Raw genomic sequence first — 20,179 nt, forward strand, 5'->3', positions numbered from 1 at the left:
AGGTTGTTGCTCTTAACCCCACTAGTTACAGCTTCACATCAGCAAATCCCAACCCTTTTATTTTGAAAGGTCTCCAAAATCCAAAGTAGTCTGGAGTCAGTGACGAGTCAAAGGTAATTCTGGTTCATCCATAATGTTATTCCAGTCATAATATTCATTAAACTTTATGACATTGAAGCCAAAAGAAATGCTGCTTGACCATTCGCCTGAAGTTGTTACAAGTAGCTAAAGCAAATCTACCTTTTTTACTTATAAATTTAATAAGTCTGAAATTGAGATGACTTTTAGGTGATCTGGAACTTCACAAGATAGTCTGCAAAAAAGTCAGTGTTCAGGGAACAACTCTAGGTCAAGAAATACATTTACATAAGTACGTACCACCTGTTTTCAACACCACAACCATGACTTCATGCCTCACAAGGCAGCGGAAGAAAAATGGCTTATTTATGCTTCCACAAAAAACCCCAAAACCAACAACAACAAAAAAAACCCCCCACAAAACAAAAAAGCCACCTAACTTCTGTAACCAGGACTTAAAATTCCATATGTTAGAAAAGTAGCTGAACAGTCCCTGTTGTTCTCCCAGAGTACATTGTCCGAAACAGGAAGCAACTGTCTCAGAACAAAGCAGGACAAATTACAGAAAGATGTTTTTCCTCAAACATCTGAAGCCAAACGACAATTTTGCCTGGCACCACTACTTTGTCATTCATTATCATGGAGACAATGATTAATGGAGGCAGATTATGATGAAAAGCTCAGGGAAGGCTAAATCAGTGAAGTGTTCAACACTGCTTTCACCGTGGTTAGAAAACAAGGCTGGTTCCTAGAGGTATTTATAGCTACCGAGGCTCTGGATTCCCTCCCTTATTCACACACATTTCCACCACCCTCTTTGCTCCAATACCTAACTGCTCACAGATCTTCACCAGATTCCATTTGGAAGCCCAAATACCCAGCTTGCTCGGTAACAAATTGTCCTTCCCCTGTTAACATGGAGGGGTCTAGCAGTGAAAAAAAGAATTTCCAGAATCAAACCCAGAGTCAAAGACTCGTGTGGCGATAACCCACAAGAGACATCGTGGACATGGTGCAATAATCATCATATTAGGAACTCGTGTGCATATAGGAATGCACAAGTCAAGCCACAACGGGGCACTGAACACTTGCCGGTTTACATTAGCGAAAGTGTTCTTACCTCTTTAAATTCTTTCACTGTTTTAAAGTAAAGCCTCTGTTTCTCTAGAAGCTCTAAGTATTCATCATTCAACTGGTCTCTTCGCATTTTGTTTTCTTGCTTCTTCTTTTCCATCTGTTGGTAAACAGGAAGGGTAAGAGCTCATATACTGTATCAGGAATACACAAACACACACAAATACTGTATAAGGAACAACTACCTATAGTAGAAAATGGGAAGCAGATGCTTCATAAACGATACACCTGGTTTGTGCTTTAAATACAATGAACATTTAGGCCTGTTCTTAAAAAAACAATAAGGAAAAAGCTAATGCTGAGGTCTCAGCACCAGTGGCACTACAGGCAGTGTTCAGAATGAAGCTAAGGCTCACATCTCTGCAAGCCAGGAACCTGGCTCACTGAACAATCCTACCTCAATGATGACAGAGAGAAATTAATTAACAAGAACAAAACCCAAAACCCCCCAAACAAACAAAAAAAAGGCTTTGGATGCAACACTGAGATATTAACATGGTCGTTTATGTCAGTTTTATCAAACGGGGAGGGCAGGAGACATCTTTACTGTCCTATGCAATGCTGTACTTGCTCAAGACCCACATGTAAGAAATCTCTTTGCTCCTTGTGCCCAAGCTGTGACAAATGTAACATGTCCCTCAACATGAAGAGGATGGGTTCTCACTGTAGAATAGACTGCCTTCCTCGTCGGGGTAGTTCTAATGAAGTTCTTTCACCACAGCTTCACCGACACATTTGCTGCTAGTCCAGAGAGTAAATTGTCCCTCCCTCCCACCCTCCGGTGCTAGGGCACAACCACATTAAAAAAAGCCCTATTGTATTCCTCTCCCCCAAAATTATTTCTGTATTCTCTCTGACAGGCTTTCACCTCCTAAATTTTGACAGGGAAAAATGCAATTCCAAAACCTGCAAGAATCCCCTAAAGCCCACACAAGCAGGCAATTCCGCAGCAGCAGAACTTGCTCCATTTCTAGATTTATGTATCAACATTGATCTTACTGATTCTTATGCCTAAAAGAAACGAGCAGACCCCAAACTTTCTGCAAGTATGAACACTGCTGACAAGGTACGTCTCCTTTACAAAGCCAGCTGCTGTCCAAAACATCAGGGAATCTCTCCTAACGTAACTTATCAGGGCCAGCAGGTTTTAAAAAGTCACGCTTGAGGAAGAAGCGGCATTAAATATGTTAATGCAGAAAAAAGCACGTCACATGTGTCTCGTTCCTTTTAGGATGAGGCCAAACCCAGCATTGCTAAAACATCTAGGAACCAGATTCTTATGAAGAGGTAAGACCCTATTACTATCCTTTGATAAACTGCTGCTTTTATGCATGACCACGACAAATCTCTCGACATGTTCCTCTCGGCAGAAACTGGCCTGCTCTCTCCTCAGGTCTCGTGAATATCTGTTTCCACACCAAAAAACTTGTTTGCAAGTAACGCATGCTTGGTAACAAGTACGGCTGATTTCTCCTTAGGCCTCTTACACAACGCAGTTACAGTATGATGCGCTTTGATAACCAAAATTTCTCTTCAAGTAGAAGCCCTTCAGGGCTGGACAGAAAACAAAGTGGATGTACTTTAAGAGTGAATTGTGAAAGTGACTGAGCCCTTCTAACGCACTGCAGACACAAGTCGGACAGGTAAGACTAAGCCATCACGGGGATGAATAACCCTTGCCGCGTACACCTAGCCTGTCTGTTGAAAAAGCCATCTGACAGACGTTGCCTAGGTGAAGAGTAAGAAAACCTTCCCTTTTGCAGCAGAGCTGTTCCCCAAGGAACCATGTGAATTGTTAAAAGTGTCTTAGCATCCGTTTGTTGTCAATACCTTCACTGGCATTGAGAAATCAATTACGAGAAGATACCACATGATTATCTACTCCATCACGAACAATCAATTTTTTCTCTCAAGTGAGGTAAGCTTAGCTTTTTCATTCAGAAACTCTTGTCTTTCTCCATTAGTTGTAACTGCCACCTCCTGCTGATCCAGACACCTACACCTAGGAATGAAATGTCACTTGTGAGCTCGCCCACAAGATGCCAAACGGCCAGTGCAGAAATACAGCACAAGTGACGTGAGCTGCCATTGCTTTGAGCTGCCATCAGGGATGCCAAAATTATCCTCCCCAAGTAACGGGTCTTCTGACACAATAGCTCCCATTTACTTCCCTCTCCCTTATCTGAAAATGAAGCAGCTGAAAGTTTTGATTCTATTTGAGAATACAGTAAGAAAGTCCAGAATGATTTTATGGACTTCAAAGATTTAACAGTTCAATTGCAAGAACCTGCAGTTAAGTCACAGCAGATCTCCCAGTCTGCGTTCACTCCTTGCATTTGCTGTGCTGTTACGCATTTCTGTGCGCATAATGGAGGACAAAACAGAAAACAAAACACTGAACTCCTGGAGAGTTCCAATTTGGGGCAGTTGCTCGCTGCAGAAATTAAAATTATGTCATCCTTCAAAGAAGAAAGAAATGTAATGTCTTCTAGACATTAGGAAAAACTTCTTCACTCAAAGGGTTGTCAGGCTCTGGAAGGGGCTGCCCAGGGAGGTGGTAGAGTCCTCCTCCCTGGAGGTATTTAAAAGAAGGATAGATGAGGTGCTTAGGGCCATGGTCTAGTGGTGGGATGGCAGGGTTAGGTTAAAGGTTGGACTCAATGATATCAAAGGTCTTTTCCAACCAAAGTGATTCTATGATTCAAGCTTATCTTCACTAGTCAGAATTGCACTGTTCTACAGTATCTTCATGATCTCAAGCTGATGCCGAGTCACTCATTACGTCAACTGGCCCATACATACAACCACTGATACCACTATTCTTTCTGCTGCCATTTTCTCCTCTCTGAAAATAGGAAGTCAAACAAATAAAAATAATTAATTGCAAAAAAAAAAAAAAGGCAATTAACTAGCCACCTATTCGAACACAGCAGTCTATAGGAAATGTCACATATTTTATAGTGGAGTTTATTAGTGCAAGAGAGCTTTATTACAGCTCAAGTTCCATCCTGTTCTGGTTTTCTACATACACGTGTTTATCATAGTTTGTACTTGAAGTTTCTATGTAGCTATTGAGATAACACAGCCCAATACCTGGACAAACTGCATTTTTAGTACATGTTCTAGTATATATTGATTTATAATCTATCATACTTCCATTTAAACTCAAATAAAGAACAGCTGTAATCCACTACCAAGAATTTTCTGGTTTTGTGGAGAAAAGAATCTCAAAACCCCTTCTATGGGCTTCATGCAACCCAGACAGAAGAATTCTCACTGACTTCAGTGACATACAGCTGTTTCAAGCACCGACACCACTACACTGCTGATAACAAAGTTACAGGGTATAAGCTTCCCATCCGGAGAGAAAAGTGTTATACTATCTCTGTTCTACTCTATTCACTGCATTTCATTGGCAAGCAATTTCTTATGGATGTGAAAATAAGTAACACTTGTTAGTTGCTTGCTTAATTTGCACCTCACATAATGGGTTTCTCCATGCATAGTTATTGTCCAAGAGCCTTTTCTGAAATATTTCCCAGGTTCTACCAAAGAAAGAGAGAAGAGTCTCTGACCTTCATCCGATTCTGTTTGATGCCTTCTACAATCTGTTCCATCTGCCGTAAAAACTGCTCACGAGAACCAGAAGATGCCATTGCTCTGGAAAGAAGAAAAGGTAACAACTGTCAGGGATGTAGGACAACGCGTCTCACTTGCAGTTGTCTTGCGTATTTACCCATGTCCAAGAATTCACATTGCTTAGTGTTCTATGTAAAAATTCATCGTTTCAATCACTGATTTCAGGCAATAGCACGGCTCTTCAGCTGGCATAAACTATCAAAGGGATGGGAACAGAGACTACAGAGCTCATCACAAGTGTTCACCCTGTCGGTTCAAGTCTGTTCTCTCTCTCTCACGCATTGTACAGAAATAAATTGCTATTAACTAAGTAACCAAAAGCACAAACTTTTAAGAAAAGCAGCTGTTGGGAATATTAAGATGGCGAGTAGAAGACTAGTAGATCAGTAAATATTCTAAAAAATAATCTCATGCCCTAACAGGGAAAGCCCAGAAGTAATTTTAGATTTGTAACATGCCTCAGATTAAAAATAATAAAACTCAGAAAATACACCTCCTCCCCACACACCCACCAATTAAAAGGCTTGGATGTCACAAGGGGGAATAAAATTTTCTGACCAAACACAGAAGGACACAAGTGTTTCAAAGTAAACAAAGAGATAATTAATTACTCTGGAAAAAAAAAAAAGCAGCTTGTAATTTCACAACACAGTTGTAAAAAGATATAACAGGAAGAATTGTTTAAAACTATTAAATAGCCATCTCCTCCCTCATGACTCTACTGAATTGTAGTGTTGTGACAAAAATTCATATTGGACTTTTCATTGTGAAGTCAAAAGAAACACAGAAAAAAAAAATGCTGGCTGCATCATAGACTGATATTTGACCTTGAACTTCCAAGGGAACCATGATTTTACCTAAAGACTTCACACTTCATCAAAACCTTTAAATACAGATTTAGTCTACAATAAAGATGTCTGAAGTATGGCTGAATCTAATGTTTTGTACATAATGCAATAACCACAACTTCACAGAATGGAGAAAAATATTTAAATTAATGCCAGGAAAATCATAACTGAATTATTTCTTTCCACAACTGCAACTGAAGAGCCAGATATTAAAAACATATGTTGACTATAAAAGTTAGGTAATTCCAAGTCTTTGATTCCCCAAACATTGGCTTAAACAGAATTAATAAACAATTTTATAAAAACAAGTTTACGTTAATAACAAATTCTAACAATTTTTAAGACTAACTCATGCCCGCTCCCATTTTTCCAACCAACCATGCTACTCATTTCAACTAGCAAGAGAAAAATGACCATTACTTACTGATTAAAGTTGTCATGAATAGAATTCAGTAAGTTAACCTGTGAATTAGGGGGAAAAAAAAAAAAAAAAAATTACACATTTGTCCTTTCTGGTATGAGATTCCACAGACAATAAAATGAAATTCAAGTTAAAAAACTGACTATATAGATGTTGCCCTGACAAGCAGTTTGCTGCATGAAAATGACCATGAGCTTTCTTTTGCAAAAGAAATCATGATCCCTCTGTATAAGTAAAATCTATCCTAGTGAGGGAGCCACAGAAATCAGAAGTGAGTCTTGGACCACAGTTGCGATTTTTAATTTTACTGATGCCCAATTACACCATTGAGAATTTTCCAGCATGACGCCTTTCCAAACTAGAGGGATGAAGTAAAATGGCGTATACATCTCTTCAACGTGTGGTGAGATATGACAAGTACAAGTACCGTACAGGTACTCATCCAGCAGTCAGCAGCGACAGTGCACGAGCTCATGCTGTGGCTATATTAGGTTTGCATAATTAGTCTGACTTGTAGTGATAAACCAGAACGAACAGTTTCACTCAGGCTGAGGGCTGAGACTATGCTTACAAGCCAGAGAGGATGGCAAATGAAGAGGTATCTTTAACCCCCCCACACCAAACAAAACCCAAACCCCCAAGCAATAACTCCCCAACACCCAAGCAAAAGAAACCCAGGCTGCATTGACAGTTCTGAAGATGCCAGTTTTTTTAGTTTGCAGCACAGCTCTGTCAAGTAGCTGCAACTTAGCTCACCAGCCTGAGCAAAGCATTGCATCGGGAAAAAAAAAACATTTAAAAAAAAAAAAAAACCAAACAAACCAACAAGAAAAAGAAAAAATGACCCCCCACTTTTGCTTTTGAGACTGGAACCAGTATCTCCACATAATACTGTAAAGACTCACCAAGCAGTGCAGGAACAACAGGTGAATTTCTGCACTGCTTTCGCTCTGCAGATGAGTTTTACAGGTTTCCAAACAGCCATGCCTCATTACTCGCTTCACTTACATGTATTTTACAGGCTGTTAAAAGACAAACCTCTAAAAAGTACAGAATGGTATTTCACATGCATGGCTTCTCTTACGAGATACTAGCACTGCACTGAATCAAGACAGAAATAGAAATTTGTAACAATATCGCAGGAATATTTTATTGCTCTCACTATAGAACTCCCCCAACTAATTAAACTATAAATTGCATATTTTCTATGTAACCACCTTTGATTTTTTTTCTTGCCTTCCACATATTGCTGAGAGCACTAAAATTCACCAAGAAGCAATTAACATGATTCTCTCTTGGCTTTGAATACTTCTTGCAAGTCTCCTGTGGTTAAACCTTGCAAGCAGTTTCTCCTTTTGATGAATATTTGAAAGTGCTCTGTACTAAACAAACCTAAGCACTGAGGACAGGACGACTTGCCCCACCGCTATGGGAAGCTAACCTGATCTCTCCCAGACCTAAACCATTCCAGCTGAATGGGACAGCGATAAGCACATGCATGGCACAATCTGCAGTTGTTCCTGACCTTACTCTGAAAAATTAAACCAAATTCTGAACAGACTGCAAAGCAGCTAAGATGTTTAAGAATTCCTGTTACTTAGAGGAAAGAAAATATCGCATGACCCATGAATATTTGCCAAGTCCGCATCCTTGCCTCAAGATATTTGCAATAAGCATGAGTTTAAGAATGTAATTACAGTTTATACCGCAAAACATTCAAGTCATGAAAAGCAGTAGTACACAACTATCACGTAGTAAGCATGCTGGTCTGTTACATTACAGACAGTAAAATTGGTGTATAAGCCCGCCCAAATCAAAGACATTACGGAAAAAATGAGTTTAAAAGCATTTTAAAAACCAATCTTTCACAAAATAGGATTAAAACTTCAACCATATTCAGAGACCTTTCATGTCAGAACTATAACCTTTATAGCCAGAACTGTGCTATATAACAATTCTTGCTATTGTTATTTTAAAGCAATTATGCTCGACATATTTTATGAAAGGGTTGGGTTTGGGCAGGGGGAGAAAAGAAAAAAAAAAAAGGGGGGGGGGCTAGAAAAAGCTCAAGCGTATTCTGGAAATCTCCCTGAGGCGCAGCTGCCAAAGGCATCTTTTGTACATTACTAGACAATATTTACTTGCTGAAACCTTGGTTCTAATATTAAAAACAACACAAGGAAACCTCAACTATATTATACATTTAACAGAAGTTAAGACTGCATCAGAAGACATTCAGCCCTCTCTCTCTTGTGATTGACATGAAGATAAAAGAAACCCTTGATCAATTTATTTGCCTTTTGAAATTATATCCGTGTAAGTGAAGCTTGGAACTCAGCAAAAAAACCCCCCAAACCCCCAACCAAACCCCCCCAGAAGGCACTGAAATTACATTGGCAAGAGTAGTCCCGATTTATACAACAATGAAATACATCTGCTCTGTATTCTGTCAGATGGTTTTTATGTGCCCATTTCAAACACAATCTGTATGCTCTTTAAGTTTGCAGGCTTGCCCTCAAAATTAAAAAGATAAATCTGTATTGAACTCTAAACTATGGGAGAAGTTAAAGTAATATGAGTTCTACAGCTACTACTTGACATAGTATCTTAAATCTGGTATACTGTTATCTGCAACCTGTTGTATTATATATTATGTATTATATATTATTTCACCATTTGGAATAAGAAAATAAACCCAATGAAAGACCACAGAAAAACACAGCGTGTGATATTCTTACAGCCTTAAGTAAGCCATTTGCCAGGACCGCTGGCAGCCATTATACCATCCACTCTTGGACACAGATGCAAATTGTACAGCTGGGGTTCCCGAATATTCCGTGTGTCACTGACATTACACAGTATCATCACTGTTGGTTTGTAAGAAGTTGATGTTTGAAAAATTTTCAAGGAAAAATCTTAATGGTATTTTCAGAAGAGGAAAAGGTAAGCTACACCAGTAATTCCAAGATAATTTATTTGAGGATCTTAGGGACCATCAGGTAGAATAATTTTTAGAAACAGCTAAAACTGAAACCTGTCCCAGAAATCACATATTTCTAGAGCACATGACAATCATTACAGCAGGTTAAATGTTGGTAAGATCCTGCTTTGTATTGATCACTCACCTAACTCACTCTCTCTATATACACACACACATCCCCAATAAAAAAAGCTGTAAGGCTCATTTCAGCACAGAACCTGAGATTTTTTTTTTACATGTATTATTTACATGTGGTGTTAAATCACCTAGTCACAGAACTTGCTCTTGAATTTATTGTGATGCAACTTGGATTCTGACAACATTCACAGAGCGGTGTAAAACTTTTCTGCAACAGAAACGGCCAGATCTACCCTGACACTGCAGTCATGCCTTAAAATAATTCTATCAGGGTAGACTGGGGACAGTTACAGTTTAGAATGGTAGTGCGAGAACAGTATTCTGCGTTTGGGTTTGGTTTTTTTTTTTTACCCCTCATCATCCTGGCCTCCAGAAAATCTGTGAGGAAGCTCAGTCTTGTATGTTTGCCAAAGGAAAAAGATATTGTATCTCTGAGTAAGTTCTGCACAGGAGTAGAACATTGGTGACCTTTCCAGCAGACTCGCATGGAGCATTTAAGGTTAACAAAACCAAAGCAGGTAAACCCTACTCAGTTACTTTAGAACCAAGTAAGAGAATCAGGAAGGGATGAAGTTTTTTTCCCCAGAGTTAACACACTCTCGTACACGCCTGACGTTACTCTATCCTGAAGGGCTGCTGTTTGCCAAAAGCTCCCCCTGCTCCCCCACTACCTCTCCTCACAGTTTTACAACAGGTACAGTACCTGCAGCATAGGTTAATTGTGAAAGAATATTTCTGTATTTAAGCCTATTCCTTCAGTTGTGTTTTGTGGCAAGCAACTGTCAGGACCACACACCCTCTAAAGAAGCTACATAAATTAGTGACTTTTCTGAACTGAAAAATTGAAAATTATCTAGCACATGTATTAGAATCAGCTGCCTAATGGAAGGAAATGGTTGCTCATCATCTTCAGAAACAGGAGATAAAGTGTCTTCACATAGTGAGAAATCTGTCTACTGCTTGTCTCAAACTAAACAAATATATCTAAGTAATGCAAAAATAACTAATCTCTTCTTATTTTATTGGAATAAACAGAGAAGCCTGAAGTATCAAAACAGTACATATTTTAAAAGTAATGTCATACTTTTTATCAGGTCTTAACTGCTCCTGTTTCTCCACCTCTACTGAAGTCACATGCTTGTCATCACAAAAAAAAAAAAAAAAAAAAAAAAAAATTGAAATCACTCGATTAAGTCATGCCCAAGAAAGAGCCAAACTCTGTATAGTACGGAGAGAGGGGAGGGGAAAAAACCAAGCCACTTTCATAAAAACTACTCTTCTGATCCAGTAAAATCACCAGCAACTTCAGTGTAGGCATGCTCAGACCCTGAGAACTAACTCTGATGTTGCTGACAGCAGTTGGAATTTGCCCTCCAAAGTTACTGACTGTAGCATTGGTTCATAGTAAAAGATATTATGGACCAAAATGAGAAAAAGAGGGTAATTTGGTCCTGTGATACCAAGACAGAGATATTTGCTGATCAAATGTTACTCATGTTTTGTGAGCACAGCGAGTAGTTTAAACATGCTGTACTAATAGCACTTCTACAACACAGACCATTTCCCCCTCAATATTAGAAATATTCTTATGACTCAATTGTTTCATTTTTACAAAGACTGTTAAGTCTGCTCTGACACCACTGAATATGGTGAAAGCCAAGTAAAAAAACTCTTTATCTCCTTCTCCATAGACTGCATATTTAGGAAAAAGTAATAACATTTTCTTACCTCCTTTTCCAAATATACTTTCTTATCATCCAGTGTATTATAAAGAGTAAAGAACTGCTTCGTTTCTTTGTGAGTTGCTGAGACTGCAAACAAAAAAAGGGTAGAATAATAAAAGAGCATGAGGTGAAATGGAATCTGTAAAAATACATCGTAGGCTTTATATAATATACTTTCCAATATCAATAATGGAACACACTCTCTAGTACATTCCAGAAGAATATTCCCTCTGCATGTAAATCTCCAGCAGGGTTTGCAGCTATCAGGCTTTATGAGAACAACACAGCTCAGTGTTTAAATTAAGCCACAACTGACAGTCCTTTATGCAAACATATGCTGGCACTATCAGCTGTGCTTCCTTACCACTGTCTGTTCATCCTTCCTTCACAAGCTTTACCCTTACACCATAGAGGTTGCTGTGCTGCTAACAGTTGCCCTTGCATAGCTTGCTCATGGTGGTGGAGAGGCACAGGCTCGGCAGGGACAGGTAGGAAACAGATAATCTGATAGTACTGTGTGGGAAAAAAAGTGCATTATACTATGTATTCCAGGCTACACACGTGCAAGATGCACAAGAAAGCTTTTACTGTTTTAAAGCCTTTTCTCCTCTTCTTACAATTTATTCATGCTAATAGGATTAAATAATACTTTCTTTCCAAATAATACTTTCTGGTTTAGGTGATTATAGCAGGTGTTGGTTATAGCTCGGTGGGGAATGCATGGCTCAGATACGAGGCCCCTTTGGGCCTACAAGATGATGACCGATACTCAAATCTGCTAAGTCTTCATCTATCCCCTAGTTCTTCAACGCTTAAGGAAACCTAAGATATTTGTGATTCCCAAGGAAAGAGTTTGACAGAGAAGGACAACTTGGCAAAATATATTAAGCACTGTCTAGAGTCCTGAACCTGGAAAAAACATATCTGCTAAAAAAGATCACATTATTTAATAATGAAAACTATTTCAGAGGTCAACCATGCGTGAAATCAATGCTCAATACATTAAACTCTAAAGGCTAACAAGTTGCCATCTTTAAATAAAACCTTTACTGAACTGATACGCTGGACTAAGCTTTTGACTGGAACCATTTACAGACAGCATGACCTCATTCCCCTGTCACAATGTCATTAAACATCCAAATTATTAAAGAAAGTCCATCTCTTGATTTGCACAATTCTGTTCTCCAGATGAAGCCCAACAGCAACCCACAGCTCAAATGTTTTACTAACAGAAATCCAGCAGTGGCTACTTCTGCAGTAGCAAGATGTTTGGGATGAACAGCTTTCTCGTTGCCACAGCATGACTTTGGCACGTGTTCTGCACATGCTGTAGCCTTGAGAAGCGTACTGAGTAACCGGGAGCCTGAAAGCACCAAGGAATTCAGGAAAGCCTGCAATCAGGCTGCTTCTTGAAAAAGTGCACAAGTCAGGAAAGCCTGGGATAGGTTGACAAATGAGTAAGGGCTATTCAGCATGTTCCAAATGCTGCAATCAGGCTGCTTCTTGAAAAAGTGCACAAATACAAGGATCACCGACAAGCTTACTTCAGGTGTGCTCTCTTAGTTAATTTTTGCAGGACTTGCTGCTGCCAAATGGAAAAGGCCTCTCCCAAACCATTTCCTTCCTGCAGCTCTTCCCTATCTTGCAGCAGCTCTGGTAGTCACAGATCTTTTATGAGTGGATTCCACATACCAACCCAGAAGAAAACTTTCCAGTATTTCCACTGGGTTAGAAAGTTGTACCAGCTTGTGGAGCCTTATGGGCACGCACCAGAGCCCACGTAAGATAAGAAAGGCAAAGAAAGAAAAGGAAGAATGAGCCAGCTGGTTCACTGATTCTCTCGAAACCACAGCTTAATGTTTTCAAAGGAAGAGGCTTCAGTTTAGTCAAAAATAAAGTGGGGAATATTGGAACTTAAAAGCATTCTAGTACAGAATCACAGAATCACTGAGGTTGGAAGGCATCGCTGAAGATTGTCTTGTCCAACATACCTTGGATCAAAGTTCAAAAAAACAGGTTTGGGCAACTCTGAAGATCACCTGAATCTGGCTAAATTAAAAGCCTATAAAAAATACCCCAATTCACAGAAAGACTTGCTAGAGATTTTAAGCCCATTTTCCAAAAAACTTAGCCTGTACAATGCAGGTTCCCAGCCACAAACGAGAAGTGCGTTATCTAAGTTACTACACATGTTTTGTAGTATAGAAGACATAGTCCCGTAAAATTCAAAGCATTTTATATCTACACCCAAAGCTACACAAGTCTCTTGGACCTTAATCTTTCTGTACTTCATATATAAATGAAGCCCCCATCTTGTGAGCAGCTAGATGCTCTGACCACAATTATTTGTCTGAATTCACTTAGACATGACAGAGAAAGCAATCTGTAAAAAACAGTAATGAAAGACAACAAATTTGTCTTTATCAATGGACTTGATTAAATAAATTGCATGGCACATAAGCAGCAAAGCAGGGGGAGGGAAGTACTGGATTTGTGCTCACTGCAGAAGTACATCTATCCCATGCATGGGGTTAGACAACACACACGGAAGATAGCACACAACTACGTCACTAGAGCAGCCTCATCAGGGGAAGGGATTTGAATCAAAGCTAGGCAACAATTTTAGAACTGCTCAACCTTCAAAAGCTTGGTTCACACACATATTTTGTGAATGCAGAACACCTTTAGAACATAGCTAGTTCTCCTTTGTAGAAACTTATTTTAGGTTATGCTAATACACAAGCTACATTAAATATACACCAGTAAGTATACTGGTCTGTTATTAGTTTAATGGAACAACTTTAAAATTCTATTCAGTTTGCATGCTTCATACCATCCATGCACAGCAAACACGTACCTATCCAAAAAGACAATCAAGCACATTTCCCCATTTTATAGCTTCTTATAATTAAAAAAAAAAGTTAAAAGACAGTTTGTACTCTGATCCTACCAAGATATTGCAGGACATTTATAAATCAAACAAGTATGAAAACAATCCCTTCAAGAAATTGCCTTTACTTTGTAGTTCTTGACATAGTTTGGTTCAAAACCAGATATCTCACATCAATGAGAACAATGAAAGCAATCTAATGTTAAGAGCAATTAAACACAACTCAAATTTACAGCAACCTCAGCTGTAAATGGTGAATTAAGGACTTTCTAAACCCACTTGTCATTAGATGACTGAACCTGTTGCAGACAAAATTTGCTCCAGATATCTTGTGCATCAAGTTTTGCCCTCAGGAAAATTCTTACAGCCAGTTTATAAAGCCTTGAAAATAGGGTATGCAACGTGAATACCAAAAACCCCTTTAAATACCACAAAATTAGCAAGTGCTGTTGTTACATGCCATATGCTCAAAATGCAACTGCCCTCCTTCCAGGGCTTTTGCCTTCAGCAGTATATTCCTGCTTGATATACATACCCTGACTGTAAAGTTCAATAAATCTCTTCTGATACTGTGTTAGCTCAGCTCGGCTGGGTACTTCATCAATCTTGCGTTGTAAAATGGCTATTTCTCTGTTTCTTCGTGCCTGAATAGAAAGTTAGGAGGGGAGAAAACAAAGCCTCTTCTTGTTCTCTTCTTAAAATGGATGAAGCCCCCCCAGCAATATTTTGTTACTAAATAATTAATTAAAAAAAAAAAAAAAAAAAAGCATTGGCCAAGGCTCAATTTTTTTTGTAATTGATTTGTGACAGAAAAAAATTTAGAACAAAAAGAAGTATTAGAAGTTACAATATAAGAAAAACATCAATAATTTTGTACGAGAAAATTTACAAAGAGTTACTCACCAGTAACAGCCGGATCTTTTGAAGTTTATCTTTCTCAGTTTGGTACTGCTGTTCTATAATTTTATTTGGCTCCTAGAATTTGAGAACCCAAAACAATTGTGTATTAGAGTAGCAAAAATGTGCAGACTGGGTTTGTTTTCTGTGTTTGTCTATCTTCCATTTAATGGTTCCCACAATAACACCACCATTTGCTGTTATTTTTGTTAACAATGATTCATAATCTGCATTTAAAAATTGACATCTTTTACTGTAAACAAGTGCATTTTGCTAGCTTTTAAGCCTTTGATGGTTTAGCTTTTAAGATTTGTCAATAGTTTTTCCACCGCTTTATAAACAGTCACACTTCAAATGAAGATACTTTTTGGAAGATTGTCCATACCCCTTGTCTGAATGTTTATACTTTGATTCAGTGGCGGGGGTTAAGGATAAACATAGCCCAGGACAGAACATAAACCCTCTGACATGTATTCTAGATTTCCTGGATTGTGGAATTTAAGATAATTTTTTCCTGTTTAGAAATGCACGATTTAGGTTTGCTATTTTATTTTTTCACGCTGCATTCAGGACAGCAGCATCATGGAACCTGTAATCTACTTCAGGTCGGAGGCATAAATGTATCAAATGTTACCCACTAAAAATACAAGTAATTCAAGCTTTTCCTTTTCTGTTCATTCATTATTCATTGCCATCAGTCTGGATCCACTTGTGTTAAAGCTTAGCTTCTGGCAGCTGCTCATGGCACACAATGTACTGAGCCACTGAAAATTTGTGCTTTCGTTCTTCTAATAAATCCACTTTTAAGAAAAAACACCACCAAACCAAACATACTTTCTGAGTAAGACCTGGTTTTGTCACAGGTATGCGCTGCTCTTAACACAACATCCAGAGATTCTTCTCTGGTACTACAAAGGAAGAAGTAAAAGGCACAAAAGCATCGATGGGTTAGCCCCATGGATTTTGCATGAAAAATGAAGAGTACTACAGCTATTTTCAGTCTACTGTATTTCTGTGATTATTAGCCTAAACTGTGGCTTTACTAATGGGGGGAGAAGAGAATTTTTCAGAGATTGCAACGGATACTTTAATGCTTACAAGAATGTGCCAGAAGTCAGAAGGACCTAAACCGACATTTTAAAACATAAATTGAAAATAAAAACTGAAGACATTCGCTATTACCTGTTCCTCCCCATTTTCCACAGCCTCAGCTTTCAAATTCTCGATATTTTGTTGAAGTCTCTCCATTTCTTCCTTTAAAACAAAAGGAGTTTATATTGCTTTTAACTGAGGCCTATCCTCTTAACAGGGGGGAGCAAGAAGCTTGACAACATACACCTCTAACAAAAATGTAGAGCTGATTGCACACTTTATATTTAAATTTGTAAGATGAAACAGCATTCCCTGCTTAAGGGTAAGGCATCCATTATTACTCATTACATAAAGCTGTCTGCTTTTATCAAACACAGAAACAAATTTATTTCTTACTTGCAGATATACTAGATCCATCTAAGCCAACTAATGAGCGACATAGAAAATTAAACTGCGGAAGCAAAGGAATATTACAGTAGCAACAGTATGACATGGGACTGCGACATACGGCATTTGTAAAAATGAACGAACCTAAAGTTACTTGCAAGGTAGTTTCCATTACAATTCTTCAGAGCTTTAAAAAGATGAGGAACTCCTAGAGAGAGTTCAGAGGAGAGCAACAAGGATGATTAGGGGACTGGAGCACCTCCCCTATGAGGAAAGACTGAGAGAGTTTGGCTTGTTTAGCCTGAAGAAGAGAAGACTGAGAGGGGATCTCATCAACATGTACAAGTATGTTAAGGGTGGATGCCATGAGGATGGAGCCAGACTCTTTGCAGTGGTGCCCAGTGACAGGACAAGGGGCAATGGGCACAAACTGAAACATAAGAGGTTTCAGTTGAATATGCGGAAGAACTTTACTTTGAGGGTGACAGAGCACTGGAACAGGCTGCCCCAGCGGGGTTGTAGAGTCTCCTCTGGAGATATTCAAAACCCGCCTGGACGCAACCCGCTCAGGTGAACCTGCTTTAGTGTGTGCCATTCTGTGATTCTGTGAGTACATATGGGAAAATGAGGATCCTATGCTCAGCCTATCCCTCAGGGCACTATTTCTTTTTACTTCTTTTCATTTTATCATTAAATCCTATCCAGTACAGTTTAAATAGAAGAGAATGAACTCTTTCCAATCATATTTCTAGGCAGTCCATAAACACAGCAGTAAACAGGACAGCAAAACATAGTAATTAAGTAGTAAAACTGAAATGTGCTCTGAAAACTGCAATAGCTTCAATCTCAGTCTTGTCTCTTTTGGTGGGCTGCTCCAAAGCTAGGGGCCTTCATGAAGCCCTCCTCTTTGGCACTGTACCTCTCCGTCAGGTCACTGTTGGCTGCATTATCCAAGAAGAGACAATCCATTTCAGGCTGTGAAGAGCGCAGGTGGGTATCTAGTACAGCCCAATCTCAAACTTACGTTTTAGTGCTCCCTGTCAACCTACCCCAATGATGATTGCTCTCATCAGAATGGTAACGGCAACAAGGAGAGCCACAGCTGTGACCAGTGCAAGGCTGTCTGGCATTATATGTCTAGGAACTGCCCTTTAATAAAGAGTCCCAGGCACAAGAGAACACTGAAGACCACACTAATTTAGATGCCTAGGCATCCTTCCTTATACCTCCCTGCCTCAGGGTGGGGGCAAGTCCTTCTGGCTAATCCAGTTCCAGCCTTCTTGGTTGTCAGCCTTGTTGCAGATGTGATGCACTGCTGAACTGGGCAACTGTCCGCAATTCTGCCGTGAATCAAGCTGGTGGCAATATTTAATATGAACCTGGAAATACCAGTAAATGGGGCAGGGAGGGCAACAACATGGACACACTTCACGATGACAAATCAGGAAAAAATATAATGCTTATTTACCAGGTTTTAAATGAATCCTTGCATAAGAAACTAAAACTTACCCTACAATGTGCTTTGAACTCTTGCTCCTGGCTTTTTAGGTTTTCATTCATGGCCACCAATGCTCGCAGACTCTGTAATATGCTAAATTTGAAGATCCAGTAAACCACGTTAGACTTTTGTTTTCTAATTTAAACAGACAGAGAACTAAAAGACATTAGAACAAGCCTAGATCTAAATAAATTTCCAATAAAATCTGTGTAAATTAAAAACTCAAATATCACCACTGATACACCAAGGTCAACATAAAAATGTAGTCTTAAACTGCATATTTCGATGGTTTTGCTATGCTCTGACCTCATTACTGTGAAGTTTTGAGAGAGCCTCCTGTTTAATTTAGGTGAGATGAAGGCTTCAAATATGAAGAAAATAAATCAGGAAGGCCTCATCTACTTGTCAAATGTGTCTAGGGTTCTCCTGCTTTAAACACCTACAACTATTTTCAACTAGATTGACACTTTTCATTCTGACTGAATACCATGGTAATATTTTCCTGCCTTTGGAAAGCAAGCTGGAGAATTATTTGATTTCTAAATTTTAGTTATTTGTTTAGGTTAACAAAGCAAGAAACATTGAATGATTCATTTTAAACCCATCATTTTTCAGAATTTCAAAGGTCACAAAGGAAGAGACTTACCTAGAATCTGCTTGGGATTCTATTGTTTCTAAGGCTGCCAATTCCTTGTCCAGCTTTTCACTGTAACTCTTAACCTAAGGGTTGCAATTAATAATAAATTGAAATACGCTTCCCCACATAAAATGATTCATGGTACTCAGCTTTCCCACACCATGGGATCAGTGAGGTAAGTTGTCGGACACCTTTCCCATTTAATACATCCCTCTGCATACAGAACTTCTCAAAAATGATTCAGCTAGAATCAATGCACAGAAAAACAAAGAAAGGTTACCTCGCTTAACGTCTTTTTTGCTTCAGTACATTTTGCCTGCAGATCAGCACACTTAGCTTGCAACTATAATGAAAGAGAAAGAAAAGAGTTTGATTCTATATTCACGCTAATTACACCTGTAATGGAAAATAGCAATATTTGAGCTGTTATTAATGGTTGTCTATTAAACAACAGGCCAATGATCACAAACACTGTATTTTCTTTTCACCTACTCTGAGAGCATTTGATTGCAAGAATTCTGACTGAATATTCAATTAACAGCAGCACACATTTTCCACCTGACCTTCTAGCTGTATTAGGTCCCAGAATAAACAGCAGCTTTTACAAAATGGATGCCAATAGAATGGTACCTTATTGGATAGAATCTCTGCTAAATTGCTTGAAGTTATTTAGCCTGGTTATACTGGCTTAGTTTCACACCAGGCTAAGAAGAGAGTCCCATTTTGTACTTCTCCAAGTAAGTTAGGGTGATTCAACACTTGCATAGAAGCACCATGGCATTACACCATAGACGTGTCCATTCCAAATAAGCAAGCTGGTTTATGATTTTCTTTTGTGTAACTATGGCAAGTCTAGTAAGAAGGCAGTTAAGCAAAACACCACTGGATATTTCACTTGTCAAATAATTTACAGAGGATAATTTTAGCAGAACATCCTTCCTTAAAGTCCTTATGATTTAAGATAATATTGCAAATAGTAACTAGAAAAATGGGATGTGGGTTACAAAAGTGGGGGGGAAGTGTTGCAAAGAAAGGCGCATTTGTCTTTCTGTTCCACTTCTTTTCATGATGGTTTAGTTTGCGGTTTACAACATGGAGTTGTGACTCAACACTCATCCCTTTCCACAGCCAAACTTATAAAAAGAAAGCTTCTTCATTGTTTTTCATATTTTTCACCAATAATTCACCAATAGACTGAATACTAACTAGTTGAAAAAAAATACGTAGTTTAGGTCTGCACTCCACATCTCATGAAAATTGACACAAAGATTAAAGAACTATGTTATGAGAACTCTTGCTGAAACTTACTGCAGTATTGAGGACAGAACTTCACAAACATTTTTTAAATGAGGGTCTTGACTCACTGATTTCAAAAGCTGTCTTTGGCAAGTGGTAAAAAAAAAATTCAGCCTGGAAATTTTTACTTTACTGAAGTGATAAAAGGATTATATTTGGCTTATAGCTGCCACTTCTTTTCTCCCCATACAAAAATATAGCACTGAGACTGGAAATAAGCAACACAGAATTAAAGGGTCCTCAACTGTTAAAATGGCAAATAGCATGATAATATATTTAGAAATAAGTTTTCCTGTGAATTATGAAGTTAGGCAGTTAAGAGCAGATCTAATGAAGTAACAAATCTACCAATTTTGTGTGGTTTACAACCATGTTTCCTCCCCACCCCAAACTGCTCTCTTCTCAGCAGCATGTGGAAAGCAAGCAAATACATTCATTCATATGCCAGGGAAACTGGTAAAGGAAATTACTTGCACTGGGCATGAAAATGTAATCCGTTGAACATATATCTAGTTACAGG

General features: G+C 38.7%; 1 protein-coding gene across 1 annotated transcript in view; it reads right to left on the minus strand.

Moving 5' to 3' along the window:
- Positions 1 to 842: 842 nt before the first annotated feature.
- CCDC93 (coiled-coil domain containing 93) overlaps positions 843 to 20,179 on the minus strand; it is a 53,688-nt gene continuing 34,351 nt past the window's right edge. The window contains exons 13-23 of the mRNA XM_009640816.2: positions 18,644 to 18,706; positions 18,373 to 18,446; positions 17,738 to 17,819; positions 15,932 to 16,003; positions 14,756 to 14,827; positions 14,388 to 14,496; positions 10,967 to 11,049; positions 6,124 to 6,161; positions 4,788 to 4,872; positions 1,199 to 1,312; positions 843 to 986 (exon numbers count right to left, since the gene is read on the minus strand). Coding sequence (XP_009639111.2) covers positions 843 to 986; positions 1,199 to 1,312; positions 4,788 to 4,872; positions 6,124 to 6,161; positions 10,967 to 11,049; positions 14,388 to 14,496; positions 14,756 to 14,827; positions 15,932 to 16,003; positions 17,738 to 17,819; positions 18,373 to 18,446; positions 18,644 to 18,706 — 936 coding nt within the window. The remainder of the gene's footprint in view (positions 987 to 1,198; positions 1,313 to 4,787; positions 4,873 to 6,123; positions 6,162 to 10,966; positions 11,050 to 14,387; positions 14,497 to 14,755; positions 14,828 to 15,931; positions 16,004 to 17,737; positions 17,820 to 18,372; positions 18,447 to 18,643; positions 18,707 to 20,179) is intronic.

This window comes from Egretta garzetta, unplaced genomic scaffold, assembly GCF_000687185.1.
Source record: "Egretta garzetta isolate BGI_Z169 unplaced genomic scaffold, ASM68718v1 scaffold326, whole genome shotgun sequence".
NCBI classification, from domain to species: domain Eukaryota; kingdom Metazoa; phylum Chordata; class Aves; order Pelecaniformes; family Ardeidae; genus Egretta; species Egretta garzetta.